A 13,115-nucleotide genomic window follows, 5' to 3' on the forward strand; every position below is an offset into this window, starting at 1 on the left:
TTGGTGTTTTATTTAACTTTATTCTTCCAATAACAATACTGCTAAATAATCTTTCTATGTATTTCAAACAAAGTGGGTTACTCACCTGCGCTAAGGCAGTTGTGCTTACTCGGATAAGAATTACCAGTGATTAGACAACTTGGGTATAATGAAACAAACATGAGAAATAGGGCCTTAAAAATTATTTACATCATTCATAAGAATAAAATATACCATTTTTTTTATAAAAAGTATATATTCATGTGTGTTGGAGAATTAGGATTTTACTACTGATTTCCTTTTTCCATTTCAGATTCACACCTAAAAATGCTCAAAGTATAAACATCTATAAAACTAGTAAATCTCAAAACATGAGAATTTGTGAATAATTTTCCCCACTTACTACTGTTGTTAGAAAAGGACAATAAACAACACTTTTTTTAGTCCATTACATTAGAAGTCATTTGGCAAAGCACTTAGGCGTGTAAGTTAAGCCAGAAGATGACAGGAACCAGGCTTTGTTACGTTTCAAACGCTTCTCATACCAAGTTTAAGGTGGGTGAGGGTTATTTTCATTATATAGTAACTATCATCATAACTACTTTTTCTACAAATTACCTCAAGAAAGAAGAAAGAAAATGTTCACAATTGTGCCCAAAGTACCAAGTAAACAACAAAAGTGCTTACTTCTTTGATCAGCAAACTAACACAATGGTTCCTTTACTGTGCCCCTTCGGGCTGCTGTTTTAACAGGCTTTAAAGCGGTATCTACAAGAAGTTCTCTATTTCTTAATACAAACGATAAACACTTGCTTATCAAAATAGTGCAAACAGGAACAAAGAAAAGTGCTGTCAACGTAAGTAAACTGCAGGGGAAAAAAGGCAGTTGAACATCATGACCTCGCACCATTGCTTCAGAGAAATCAGTAGTACTTTTCTCAGCATGTCAGACCGGGTGTATTCCTATTTATCATATCGTATACCACCATTGCATGGGGAATGGATTTGGTCTTTTACATATCCTCCTTCACAGAACTAAATGTGCCTGTTCTTTGCACTGTGCATTAAAAAAGTCTGAAGACTTTTTCAAAACATTAATTGATCAAATCATTAATGTAGTTAATAGATACAATTCTGTCTTCCCTTTTTCCCTTTATAGCTTTCTTTGGAGTGCATAGAAAAGGCCACAGTGACACATCACATACAAAAATCAAGTTTAAGTTTTATGTAAAATACTCAAGTATTTTTAGCATTTATGTACACAAGTTTATTTATCATACATTCTTTCTCACTGTTTCCTTAGATATATCTTTATCTTGTTTCTTGGACAGATGACATATTTCACCTATAAAGTTAGGCATTTAACCCTAGTATGAATAAGAGTATTAGGGGAAGTAAATGTGTTAGGGGAGTATCTCGTTACAGAACAAGGAACACTGTCACTGCAACACTGTCCTCGGGTGACCATAAAATGGAGCAGGTCTCTTCTGTGTTTTGATCTACAAGAAAAACACTCGGGTCTAATTTCAGAGTAGTTTGAAGACATAAGCTAGAATGCGGTACGTCTTTCTCTAAATGCTACTCTAAGTGCAGGTTTTCTAATCTTATTTAATTAACACTTAGGTCCAGATACTGATTTTCACTGTAAACATCCCTGCTATTTGTGCTTTCAAAACTTTGTGAAAGGAGCTGTGAAAAGAAACTGAACCATTTACTTAAAGAACAGTTATGTCACAGGATAAAACATAAGATTCATGCCTTTGCTTTTGTAGGGCTAAGGCTTTTATTGTATCTTGAGTTCTGCTTGTGTTTGCAGTTAGCCCTTAATGGGTATTTTTGTTAGCCCCACCTTCAGGAGATAAGAGTAGTGATCTGCCAGCTGCCAGTCTCAGGCTTCAAATATTCTATGTTTATTTAATTTACTCCTAGATGGCATGGCTTTAGTGCAGGGTATTCCCCATAACTCTTTATTCAAAATGTACATATATTCTACATTCTAAGGAAGATTCTTCTCTCACCACTAGAACATGATTTTTTTTTGTGTGTCTTTGGGGTGGAAAAAAAAAATCACAATATGATCTTCCTCCACTATAACAAGAAAATTTAAATTCTAGTTGGATGGGAATGAATACTTAGTTGTCTGGTAACTCCCTTCTACCCTGCTATATCAAAATTTATAACTGCTTATTACAGACGTTGCTACACAAAGACAGTTTGTCTCCTATTTATCGTCTTTGTGTTAGCTTCTACAGGGTAACGCAATGCTAGCAGCAAAACCCTTATAGCATATCAAAATGGTACATCATTTGGCATGAAATTATTGATGGATAATTGTACAAAGTTACAGAATTCATCTAGCGATTTTAAGTGCATTCGTTAAGGTGACGTTGCATGAAGTACTGTTGGCATTAATTATTCCATTAAAAACTCTTTCCAGTAGAGAGAGAAAATACTGTAAATTTAAAAATATCACAGAACTCTAGAAACCTTGCACCTTACATGGCTGAGGCCAAATGTAAATAATTTCCATGGACTTGAATAAAAATTGCACTTGTATAAAAGAACAAAATTTAGCCCCCATTAATAAACTTCTTATCACTTTTCCAAAAAGAAGTAACAAAACATCAAGTAGTTCATTCCTTACGGCTTCACATAGTGAAGTTCATGCTAAATTGCCCAGAAAGAACAGTTTCTCAATAGCTATCTTTTGTGAACACATCATCGGTTTCATCATCATTCATCCCTCTTTGATAGCGTACTGAAGAGAAGGCACTCCAGTGAAGACGCTTCTTTTTATAGAGATACCACACTAATCCAACAACGAGGACCGAGATAATTAGCAAGGCAAATGCTACAGCCACCCCAGTATGATTAGAACCTGTAACAGAACAAAACACAAATAGTTATTCTTTAAGAGTTTTGGTAAGAATATTTTGCCAGGGAGTTGATGCTTAGGTAGCTATACACTAATACTGCACGCATTTAGTTGCAGTTAAGGCAAACTGCTTCATCATATTGATAGTCTTCACTTCATCACGTGGGAAGTTAGGTTGAACCAGCATCTATTAGCTATTGATCATTCTGTTGTAATTTCCTAATCATGTTTAGGTTGGAAGGGACCGCAGAGGTCCAAAAAACCTATTAGTAAATGCTGCACTCATTTCAAGGTTTGATACTTCAAAAATTTAATGAGTTCCTGGACTCTCTTGGGGCGGAAGGGAATTATGCTTCCCTTAGCAGCATGAAGTTAAATCTGTTCCTGCATTTCCACTTCAGTAAAGATGTATACAAAATCAGAAAGATTCCACTGCTTCTCAGGAACTTGCTTGCTTAATTCTCAGGTAACTGCTTTCTTTCCTGGACACAGCAGAGTATCAGGAAGTAACGTGAGGCCCAAGTCTTTTTCTGGAGCTGGGGGTGCCATTTTCAGAAGCCTCCTCACGACTGAAAACACAATCTGGAGTACCTGCTTATTTGGAATCTATTACAAGCAGAAGTCTTTCTGTTCCCACCTACACAGACTCACCCATGAGAGATACCCTGTGGTAAGAAACAATAGCAACTACTCCATGCTCTCTTCTAAGTGGAAATTTCAGTTCTCTGCCTTACCCTTTAAGTGGATAGTGGGAGCCAGGAGAAGTAAATTCCCAGAGAATTTGCCCCTGAAATGCAATGTTACGGCAAAACAGCAACAGAAGGCTCCTGCTTAGGCAGAGGTACTTGACAGGTTCTTTTGTGAATTGCACTTTCATTATTTCAACACAGACTTTCCCCACCAAAAAAAGAAAATCCTGAATATAGCCACTACAAAACTAAGTCTCTGCTAAAATCAATGCTTCCATACCTAAAGGAGCTTTACAAACCACTCTGCTTTGACTACGACTGCAGTCAACTTTGGACCACGTGCCAGTTGTAGACAGGATAACACTGCATTTTTCATTGACTTCTGCAGTTTTATTTTCCCAGTTGACATAATTAACTGATGAGCCGTCAAGCCAGTTCAGGGACTGATCTGTTGGGAAAAAGATTTGCTTAGTTTAGATCACCAAAACATGCTGTAATGCTACACAATGTCATTCACAATCTATTGATTTCTTTATGTTGCCAAAAGAAACAGGGCTGACTATCTATCCCGTATATTAAAACAAATAAATACAAACACATCACTTTTAGCCACACCTCTTCTCCACATTTTTAGCATTTGATGCATTTGCAGCTTAACCGTTAGGCATCAATGACAGTGTTGGGGAAAATGAATTTCAGTGACTCCTGATTATCTTAAGTGTGCAACAGGAAAATATTTAAGCTACAATGAAGTCCAACCAAAGGGCTTTATAATGCTAAATGAGGGATTCCAACCTCAGGCAGAAGTTACTGTAGGCTATCAACACTACAAAACTGTATTCTTGTTTGAGGATTTATGCGTTTATGGAACACTCATGCTCATACATGGTTGCTACTTCTTACCCTTAGAGGTCTGCCCTAGGCCAAGCCATACGTTCTTGGTGATGAGATCATTTTCCTTTATGTGTGTGCTCACAAATGCATTTTCTTCAGCATCCACTATAGTCAGAAGGGTTGCTGAAGGGTCTAAGGAGAAGAGAAAACCGGTCAGAACTGCAACTTCAGAGATTTTTCATGGTGCTTGTACATTGAGTTTTCTGTGGGAACAATTACTATGGGAAAAGATTTGCTGATCTGGGCTTGTAAAATTAGTTTGAAATAACCTGCAGAATAAAGACATAAACCCCCCATTCCCTAAAATACAGCGTTATACAAGACAGCTTCAGATGACTGGTTATTCAAGCGGGTCATACAAAATAAAATGGGAGTAAACTTACTGCAGCTGTGGATTATACATGGAAGATATCAAAAGATATGCCACATTCAGAATTATTAGTCTTGTCCACGTAATAAGCCCTTTTCAAAAATATAGTTGAACAAAAGTTTGGCATTTTGCTGAGTCAAGTTAATTTCTAAATCAATCTCTCATTGTGCCTCGGGTTTTATACAGTGTTATAGCAATTACGGAATAAGAGGGAGAAAAGGGTATACAGGAGACAGGCTCAGAGTGTACCCACTCTTTACAAGTATATGCAAATATAAGCTAGAAGCTTTAGAGAAAGATCGCTTTCTCTTTCAACTACCAGGCCAGGTAGGATTGAATATAAAACTGCATCCAGAACTGGGACTACTTGCACCTTTTCTTTTTCATCCTACATCGCGAGTTCAACTTCACATCATAAGATAATTCAATAAAAGTAAGTTATGACAGTCACTAGCTTCTAAGCTAAGAAGCTGATTAAAAATTCTGTACACGAGACTGCTTAACATCATCTTCCACAATAAATTCCCCACACAGCTTATCAAAGAAGAGAGAAAATCCTTTAATTTACATAAAATTAAGGTTTTTAGTGATATTATGTGACTTAATAATATCTATAAAGTATATGCTTTGAACCATTTGATAGGTTAGCAGGCTCCCTATTAACAAGCAGCTGATGCAAGGATATAATAAGAAAACACTGCTAACAGCACTAACTTGATTATAAATAAAATTAACTATATGCAAATAAAATGGTTTCCTCGAAACTGTAAGCCTTAAGTTTCTGAATCCTCGCAGATATCCATGTGCCAAACAAACTGTCAGCACATTGCAGAGTTTTACCAAGAACCCTAATCAGGTTCAAAAAAAAGCTTGCTATTACTTTTCCTAAACTAAAGCAGCATAAAAGCTGAAAAGCTAAAGTATAACCAGTGTAGGTTTTTTGGTTATTGGGGTTTTTTTTTCTTTTCAGATAATGGACTAATTACAAGTTGTAATGTGATAGAGTGTCTAAACATACTCAGTTTCTGGCAGACTTTCTTAGCATCTTCCACATTATATACTGAAAAATTGTAGAACGCCATGTCAAATGCATAACAGTGATCCTTATACTGTATCCATTGTAGGGTACCGCTAATTTGCGGGCATCCTGGGGCTCTGCTCACTTGCTTTGGCTGTAATTGTCTCTCTGCAAAGACAAAGAAAATGACATTATTTCTGCTGCAGGAGTTTGCACTTAGTCTCCTTGTAGTTACAGGACAGTATTAACAAGGACTACTTCTCCTACCAACAACCATGATTCAATAGTTCACATTCCTTCTTCATGTGTCATAGATAAATTTATTTGAAAATGAGCATAAGATGAGTCCCAAAGACTTGGGAACCATTTTTTTTTTGCCTTCTAGGGGGGTTTGAAGTTTGGTGTACATGTTTGATACGGATTTCAATTCAGAAAAGATACATACAATTTGATACTCATATCACAGATGATCAAAAAGTGACCAGGACTGGTTTAGATTTTCACCACTGGAATGGAGAGAATTAATCTCCCTTAAGTATTAAAAAGTGTTTTATTGTTCCTGATAGACAACTATTCTTAAAGAGGGAATCACGTGTAGTATTTCAGCCTTCATTTCTAGTTCTAAATACAACATGTAAAGATAGAATACATAAGACAACTTCACAAAACATTAAAAATAACACTTACTGTTTGGAGGACTATAACAAATGGCACCTTCAGCAATATTTGTACATTTTGTACGGTTCCAAGACCCTTTCGTATCCAATAGAACACAGTTCTCAGTAGTATTTGAGTTTTCTAATTCCCAGGGATAGTAGTCAAAGTTGCTTCCATCTGACCATTCAAAATTGGCTTTACTTCCCTAATTAAAGAAAAAACCCACAATTTTTAAACCACTGCGTATGGTCGTGGTTTAAATCTTGTCAGTCATTAGTAAGTCATGTAGGAATATTTATCCCTTGTAGAGTGATAAATTAAAGTGCAAGTGCCTCATTTTCTAAATCCATACCGAATAAATGTACAACATTTCAATCAATTCTTAACACAGAAATCCTGCTTACTTGTGTGATCTGAGAAATTGGGGCATGTTTGTAAGTTTAAACCTGCAATTCGGCTTGTTTTATTCTATGGGGAACATTTTACTTAATTTCATCCCGCTGTTTCACTGAAGTAGTCTGCCTTCCTTGCTATGAACGTTATTAGATATGTTGCGACCTGCTAAACTGTCGAGACGGTCTCAGTAAGTACAGCTGGCCAGCTCGAGAATGGTTTGCTGTGCTAGTTCCTATTTCAGATACGCTGCTGGAAACCCACGACAACGAAGGATCAGTTTTGAGAAGTGGAGGGACCCATTCAGACCGAAGGACGGGCAGAGGTAGTAAAGGTATGCATAGAAATCGCACACCTCTCTCTGCAGAGGGGTATTCTTGCCAATTAACTACCATGGCAGGTCTGGGGAGTAGTGTGGAGAGCAGGGTTGGAGCCACAGGCTTTTGGCTCCAAGGTTAGGCAGACAGAGGAGGAGGAAGATCTGCCACGGTCTCTTGGAATCCCTCCTGGGAGAAGGGAGACATAACTTGCTAGAGAGCCAGTTCCTGACCTGCCTCGGAGAGCCAGTCCTGACCTGGACTAAACAGGCTCCGTAGAGCCCTGTCTGATTGTATTTGCTAATGGAACCTGACCCTACAGAGGGCCATAAATCTGGAGCCTCTAAAGCTAGGTAGTGTTACAAATTGGACTTCTTTGTGCCACAAGGCATGATGTGGGTAGGACCTTTATGTTATTTTAAAATTTCAAGATTTGGAAAAATATCTCAGTGTGGCTACGTACACTAGAATTTAATATACTCTAACATATGTTACATGGGGTTGAAAAAGTAGGTAATTTACTACATGGAATAGAAAATCCAAGAAACTGGAAAAAAGCATAAGAAAATATTTCATATCCTGTGCAGAAAATTATTTACAAGCTCTGTTACTGAGGTTACCAACAGTATATACTTACATCATGAATTGACAACCCAAGCCACAGAGGATAGCCATCCTGCTTGACAATATCTTCTAGAAATAACTGTTGTGATTCACTGTGTACACTTGCTAAGTCACTCCAATTGTGTTTGCATTCTCTCAATGCCTCATACCATGTTAACTTTTTCTGAAGGATCCTGTATGTTCTGTTTCCATGCAGAATAGACTCAGGCAATGGAGGCTTGTGCTGTTGGGGTCCTATTTCAAAGAGTAAGAAGATAACAAGTTCTGTGCACTTCATTCGTGTTACTAGGAACATATAGAAAGCATTAAATCCATCTCTATCAATGTCATTCCAGCATTAAAGTGTTCAGTACAAGCCACTTGTATCAAGTAAGTTATCTTTTGCTACTTGGAACACTGTGAGCAGCTGATGGAGGAGTACAGCAAACACATTCCTCCTGGTCAGGTTATTACAGCAGTGAGGCACAGATAACCCCCGAAGCCCACGACAGCTGTGCCGTGTGTTCCACTGGGAGAAAAACCAAAGCCTCATACAGCTGGCACTGCACAACCAGGACTTACATTATGACCCTCATCCAACACTCCAATACTACACATAAATCTTCTCTACTACTCACCCCTTTCGATTTTACAGGCAAGAATACTGTACACATTATAGTGATGAGCATGCCAACTTTGAGAATAATTATAAATATCCCAAAAACCATCAAGATTTACACCAGAAAAAAAACTGTTCTTCTTTATGTTAGGTCTTCCCAGCCTCCAGTTATTGTAAGTCAGATGAGTTTCGTCATACCACTTGAGAACTTTATCTGTGGAAAACATTGCATATTTATTAAAACATTGGCATTATGTGTACAAATACCATTTAACTTTGAATATATTAATGACAGTAACAGATATTCAGTTTAGAAAAAATGCAGTGATACTCTAAGTTACTGTAAATCAGTTCCATATACAATGCTAAATATGTTAGCATTACTCATCCAGGCTCTTTTAAGTCCTGCTTTCCAAGGAAATCAAATCTAGACTAAACAGAACATACTGGATCTAATTATCACTCAAACAGAAAGCACGTCCAGTTATTTTCTTCTAGAAGAGAAGTACAAATATAAAGCATTATTATAGCTTTGCATTCAGTTTGACTTTAGTTGTATATTGAAACGTGCAAGAAACATGCACTTAAAATACTGCACACTTTGTCTCCAATCCAGTTATTAAGAAAAAAAAACAACTTAAATCTTACCACTGTCATCATAAATCACACCCAGCCAGACCCACATAGCCAGACCGCTGAATGAACGAAGCTGCTCAGTAACGAAGTTATTCTCTTCTTCATCTCGAACACTCAGAACAAATGCTTCTGGGTCTGTTGAAATTTTTTTTTAAATTACTTTCTTACAAATTCGCCTTTCAGTTACAAAATAAGTATTTTGTTTGCTATTGTTGTTAATAATTATTACAGATAGGTCAAGAATGTGTAAAGGCTAGACCTTTATCACATAATAACTAAATGAACAGTGTGAAAACAATTCTCAAAGGTATTATCAACAGTGCTTCCCCTGGTTTTGTGGATAAATGAAAGACATCAGCTCTAGAGACATTTGTGGGTTCTACTGTCACTTCAAGTTTTATGTAGTAAAAGTTCTCCACACAGAACATAAAAATATCAGCAACCTTTCCTGATTTTCTTGAACTGTCTGGTAGAGAAACAGTGTTAAGAAAAATCTGAATTGAAATCAATTAATGAAAAATAAAAACAGTTTCTGGAAAGATGCATGTCTGAAGTGCCATAAGCAATATTTTAATATAAGAGGGAAGCTGTTCCTAAGCTTACACTTCATTCAGGATGGACAGGAGAAGCCCACGTGCTTTTCTGAATTGGACTATTCTCAGTCTGTTTACTTTCTGTTCACCTAAATGTTCCACACAGCAAGGGGGGGAAAAAACCCCATGAAATAAACATGACTGTAAAGCCAGAATGTTGCCAAGGCGATAACAATTACCCAACCTATTTAAAATTTGCATATTGTAAAAAGAAAAAACCCCAACCTTCCCGTTTTCCAGAGATCTCAGAATTCAATAGTTCCTAGCCATCTCTCTCAAACTCTCCTACCCATGCTCTGGCACTCGTTATCAGAGCAGTGCAAGGGCAAACAGCATGAGGCGGTGCAACACTAACGCACATTTCCAAATGCTACAACCTTTCTCAACACTCACTTCGCTGCCATTGTAAGACAGTGACTCAAATCTAAAACTCATCTCCCTCAAGCTGATATAAGTCCAAAAATAGCTGTAATATGACAAAGTACTTACTCATTTTCTTGCATAAATGATGAGCTTCTTGAGACTTCAGTTCTCTCCATCTATTTTTTGTTATCATAAAAGTGTAACAATTGTTTCTAAATGATATCCAGGGTGTATTTTTAATCTTATGTGGGCACTTAACTTGTGTAACTTGTTCTTTTTCAATCTTCTCTAAGGAAGGGAAAGAAGACATTCAGGACCAACACTTAACCTGACACACCACAAAACCACCTTCAGGTACCATTTAAAAACATGGAAGACAAATTAAGTGCCATCCTCTAAATGTGTAATACATTGTTGTTTTCAGTTTCCTCACAATGGTGATTTTTTTAAAGTAACAAAACCAGCAGTAAGCATTACTGAAGAAGACAGACGTTTACAACTTTTCATAACTGTTATGTAATAGAGGTTTAAGAATAAAATCCCTACATAAAAGTGCCAAGTGTGGACTAATAGCTAAAAGCTCTTATTGCCTCTTGTATGAAGGTAAATCATCAACAAATAAGCTATTCATAGCTGGCAGCACATCTCAGTTCTGTGGCTTTAGCCAATACTTGAGAAGTGAGAAGGATTCTTCCTGCAGTTGCTCAGATTGCAAGCACAAAAGAGTTAAGGATATCATAATGCCAAGTACACACTTTACTGTGACTCAGTATGTACAACAATGGCTTAACTGTGTCCCCTCATGGGAAAAAAAACCCAAAACAAATTATAATGGTCTCATAAGGAAGAAATCTGTGATGATCTCTTGGAAATATCTTTTTTATTTTTCAGAAAAGGGCCGTGCTACATATGTATCCCCCCCGCCAAAAGATGTCCTGCTATATTCCAACCTGTCTTGCTATAATTGGTATATATTTAGAAGGGTTTTGTGAACTGCAGGTGACTTTAATTTACACCTTTCAATTCAGTGTCTACCTGCTACCTTTCTTCTCCATGTAGTCATGTACCTCCTCCCTGTATAGACTTCCATGTCTGAAGGGATTTCAGGAGGTCCTAATATTAAGATGTAAATACTACAGAGGTAGCTGAATCTTCTTCCACATGCAAGTGAGAGAGATTAGTACGCAACAATCTTACAGAAACAGTGCAAAGGTAGAATCAGTTGACAATATGTAGGGTAGAGTCTAGCCCAAAGCACCCATGCCAAATTCATTTGTAAGGAACATGTGGATTTAGACTAACAGGTGTATGCCCCCTATTTGAAGTTTGTTTCTTTTTTTCCTGGCACGCAAATCAGCCTGTCAGAGGAAATGCAAGTCAAAAAAAGTTGTAGTTTTGAAGTTACAATCTGCAATTATCAAATATGCTTCATAATAAAACAAAATTCAGCTTTTATAAGTATGATGCTAGGATACATACTGTCTGATGCGTAGCAAATAGCACCTCGATTTTCAGAGGAACAGTCAGAAGTTTTCCAGAAGCCATCAGTATCCAAAACCACACATTCTTCACTTGTTTCTTCATCATCTTCAGACCAGCGACTAAAACTAACATGTTTCCCATCCAGCCAGCCATAATGTTTTCCACCCTAGCATTGTATGAGTAAAAGGGATGAGCTTACATAGTAAAAAATATTAGGTAAAGAAAATGACATGATAATATATTTACATTGGCTAGACATTTACAGTGTCTCTGGTGAGAACTGTAAGTGTTCCACCGCCCTCGCAGTCTGATCTGCTGCTCACAATACAACAAGCTTTGTTATTTTAAGTTTTGCAGTTGCAAAAATATGAATTAGCTGAAGTGGATGGCAAATTATCAAATGTTGATGTTTAACTACTGTGCTTATGGAGGAAGGCCTGGCAATGAGATGCCCAGATTACATCATTTGCACCTGCAAATCAGTGGTGGATATAATTACCTGGTCTTGGAAAACTGATAATATCTGAGAATAAGGCCCAGTCTCAGTTACTCCACACTGAGTTGAAAGTAATCTATTAAATACTTAACTGATTTAATAAATCAGATGCGTACCTGCCCTGGAGGATGCAGAAAGAATAAGAAAAAACCCACATACATCAAGCATGCCATCCTTTAAGAATCTTACATTTAAAAGTTTTCTTCAGGAAATCCCCCTGCTGCTTTGTAATTTGATTTATCATGTATCTTTCTTTTGTGTCTATGATTCCAGCACTGGAGTAACAAGTTCTGTTGACCAGTTTCATTATAGTTTCCTTTCATGTGACTTTTTAAATGTGCCCAAATAACGAAGTGTTGCAATAGTGAAAAGCTAGTGCATGCCTGAATTGTATCCAGCAAAATGAATCATTTGATCTTCACTTACAGATAAAGATTCAAAAGAGGAGGGAAAATAGGTTGTTCTGGTTTCCCCATCTTCTCTAAGATTAAATGCCTGTTTCCTTTTAAAAATATTCTCCATGAAGTATATACTCAAATTTCTGTTTTTTTTCCCCCTACTTTGCCTGGTAGTAGCCCGTTACTGACATAGGAAGATCATAACACCACAGATGCTGAGGGAGCACCATCAACCTTTGTAAGTAAGGCACTTCTCAAATAAATTTTAACTTTTTTCTTGCAATTATCTCAAGACTCATGTACTTGACAAAAAAAATAAACCCTACAAGCAAGCCCAAGCCATTTCATTAACAGCACAGTCCACAATGAAGACCTTCAAGAGGTCCTCTGGCTACTAAAGGCAAAGCAGTACCTCCTGCATTGACTTTTCCAAAGACAAAACAAACAGAAGAAAAAAGAAAAACCCACTAACCTGCCTCAGGGATGTCTCCCTCTCACTCAAAACACAGGCACAAACAACATGAAGTAACAACAGAGTCTAAGTTAAGCTTTAGAAATGTATCTCCAGAAGTGTTCAATGATTCATTTTGGATTTCATCTGCCACTTCTAGTTTCTCCCTTTTAAAACAGATTTTGGGTTGTCTTTCTAGAGTGGTACTGTAAATAGTGGCGATGATATTAAATGGCAACACTAATTACTCATTCATTAACAAAAGAGACAAAGATGATTCAG

At 37.1% G+C, this 13,115-nt stretch overlaps 1 protein-coding gene across 1 annotated transcript in view; it reads right to left on the reverse strand.

Moving 5' to 3' along the window:
- LY75 (lymphocyte antigen 75) overlaps window positions 1-13,115 on the reverse strand; it is a 47,581-nt gene continuing 34,466 nt past the window's right edge. The window contains exons 26-35 of the mRNA XM_075153070.1: window positions 11,486-11,654; window positions 10,133-10,294; window positions 9,063-9,185; window positions 8,434-8,628; window positions 7,830-8,050; window positions 6,513-6,687; window positions 5,826-5,993; window positions 4,447-4,569; window positions 3,824-3,991; window positions 1-2,857 (exon numbers count right to left, since the gene is read on the reverse strand). Coding sequence (XP_075009171.1) covers window positions 2,673-2,857; window positions 3,824-3,991; window positions 4,447-4,569; window positions 5,826-5,993; window positions 6,513-6,687; window positions 7,830-8,050; window positions 8,434-8,628; window positions 9,063-9,185; window positions 10,133-10,294; window positions 11,486-11,654 — 1,689 coding nt within the window. The 3' untranslated portion in view covers window positions 1-2,672. The remainder of the gene's footprint in view (window positions 2,858-3,823; window positions 3,992-4,446; window positions 4,570-5,825; window positions 5,994-6,512; window positions 6,688-7,829; window positions 8,051-8,433; window positions 8,629-9,062; window positions 9,186-10,132; window positions 10,295-11,485; window positions 11,655-13,115) is intronic.

Source organism: Calonectris borealis, chromosome 6 (genome assembly GCF_964195595.1).
Source record: "Calonectris borealis chromosome 6, bCalBor7.hap1.2, whole genome shotgun sequence".
In the NCBI taxonomy this organism is placed as follows: domain Eukaryota; kingdom Metazoa; phylum Chordata; class Aves; order Procellariiformes; family Procellariidae; genus Calonectris; species Calonectris borealis.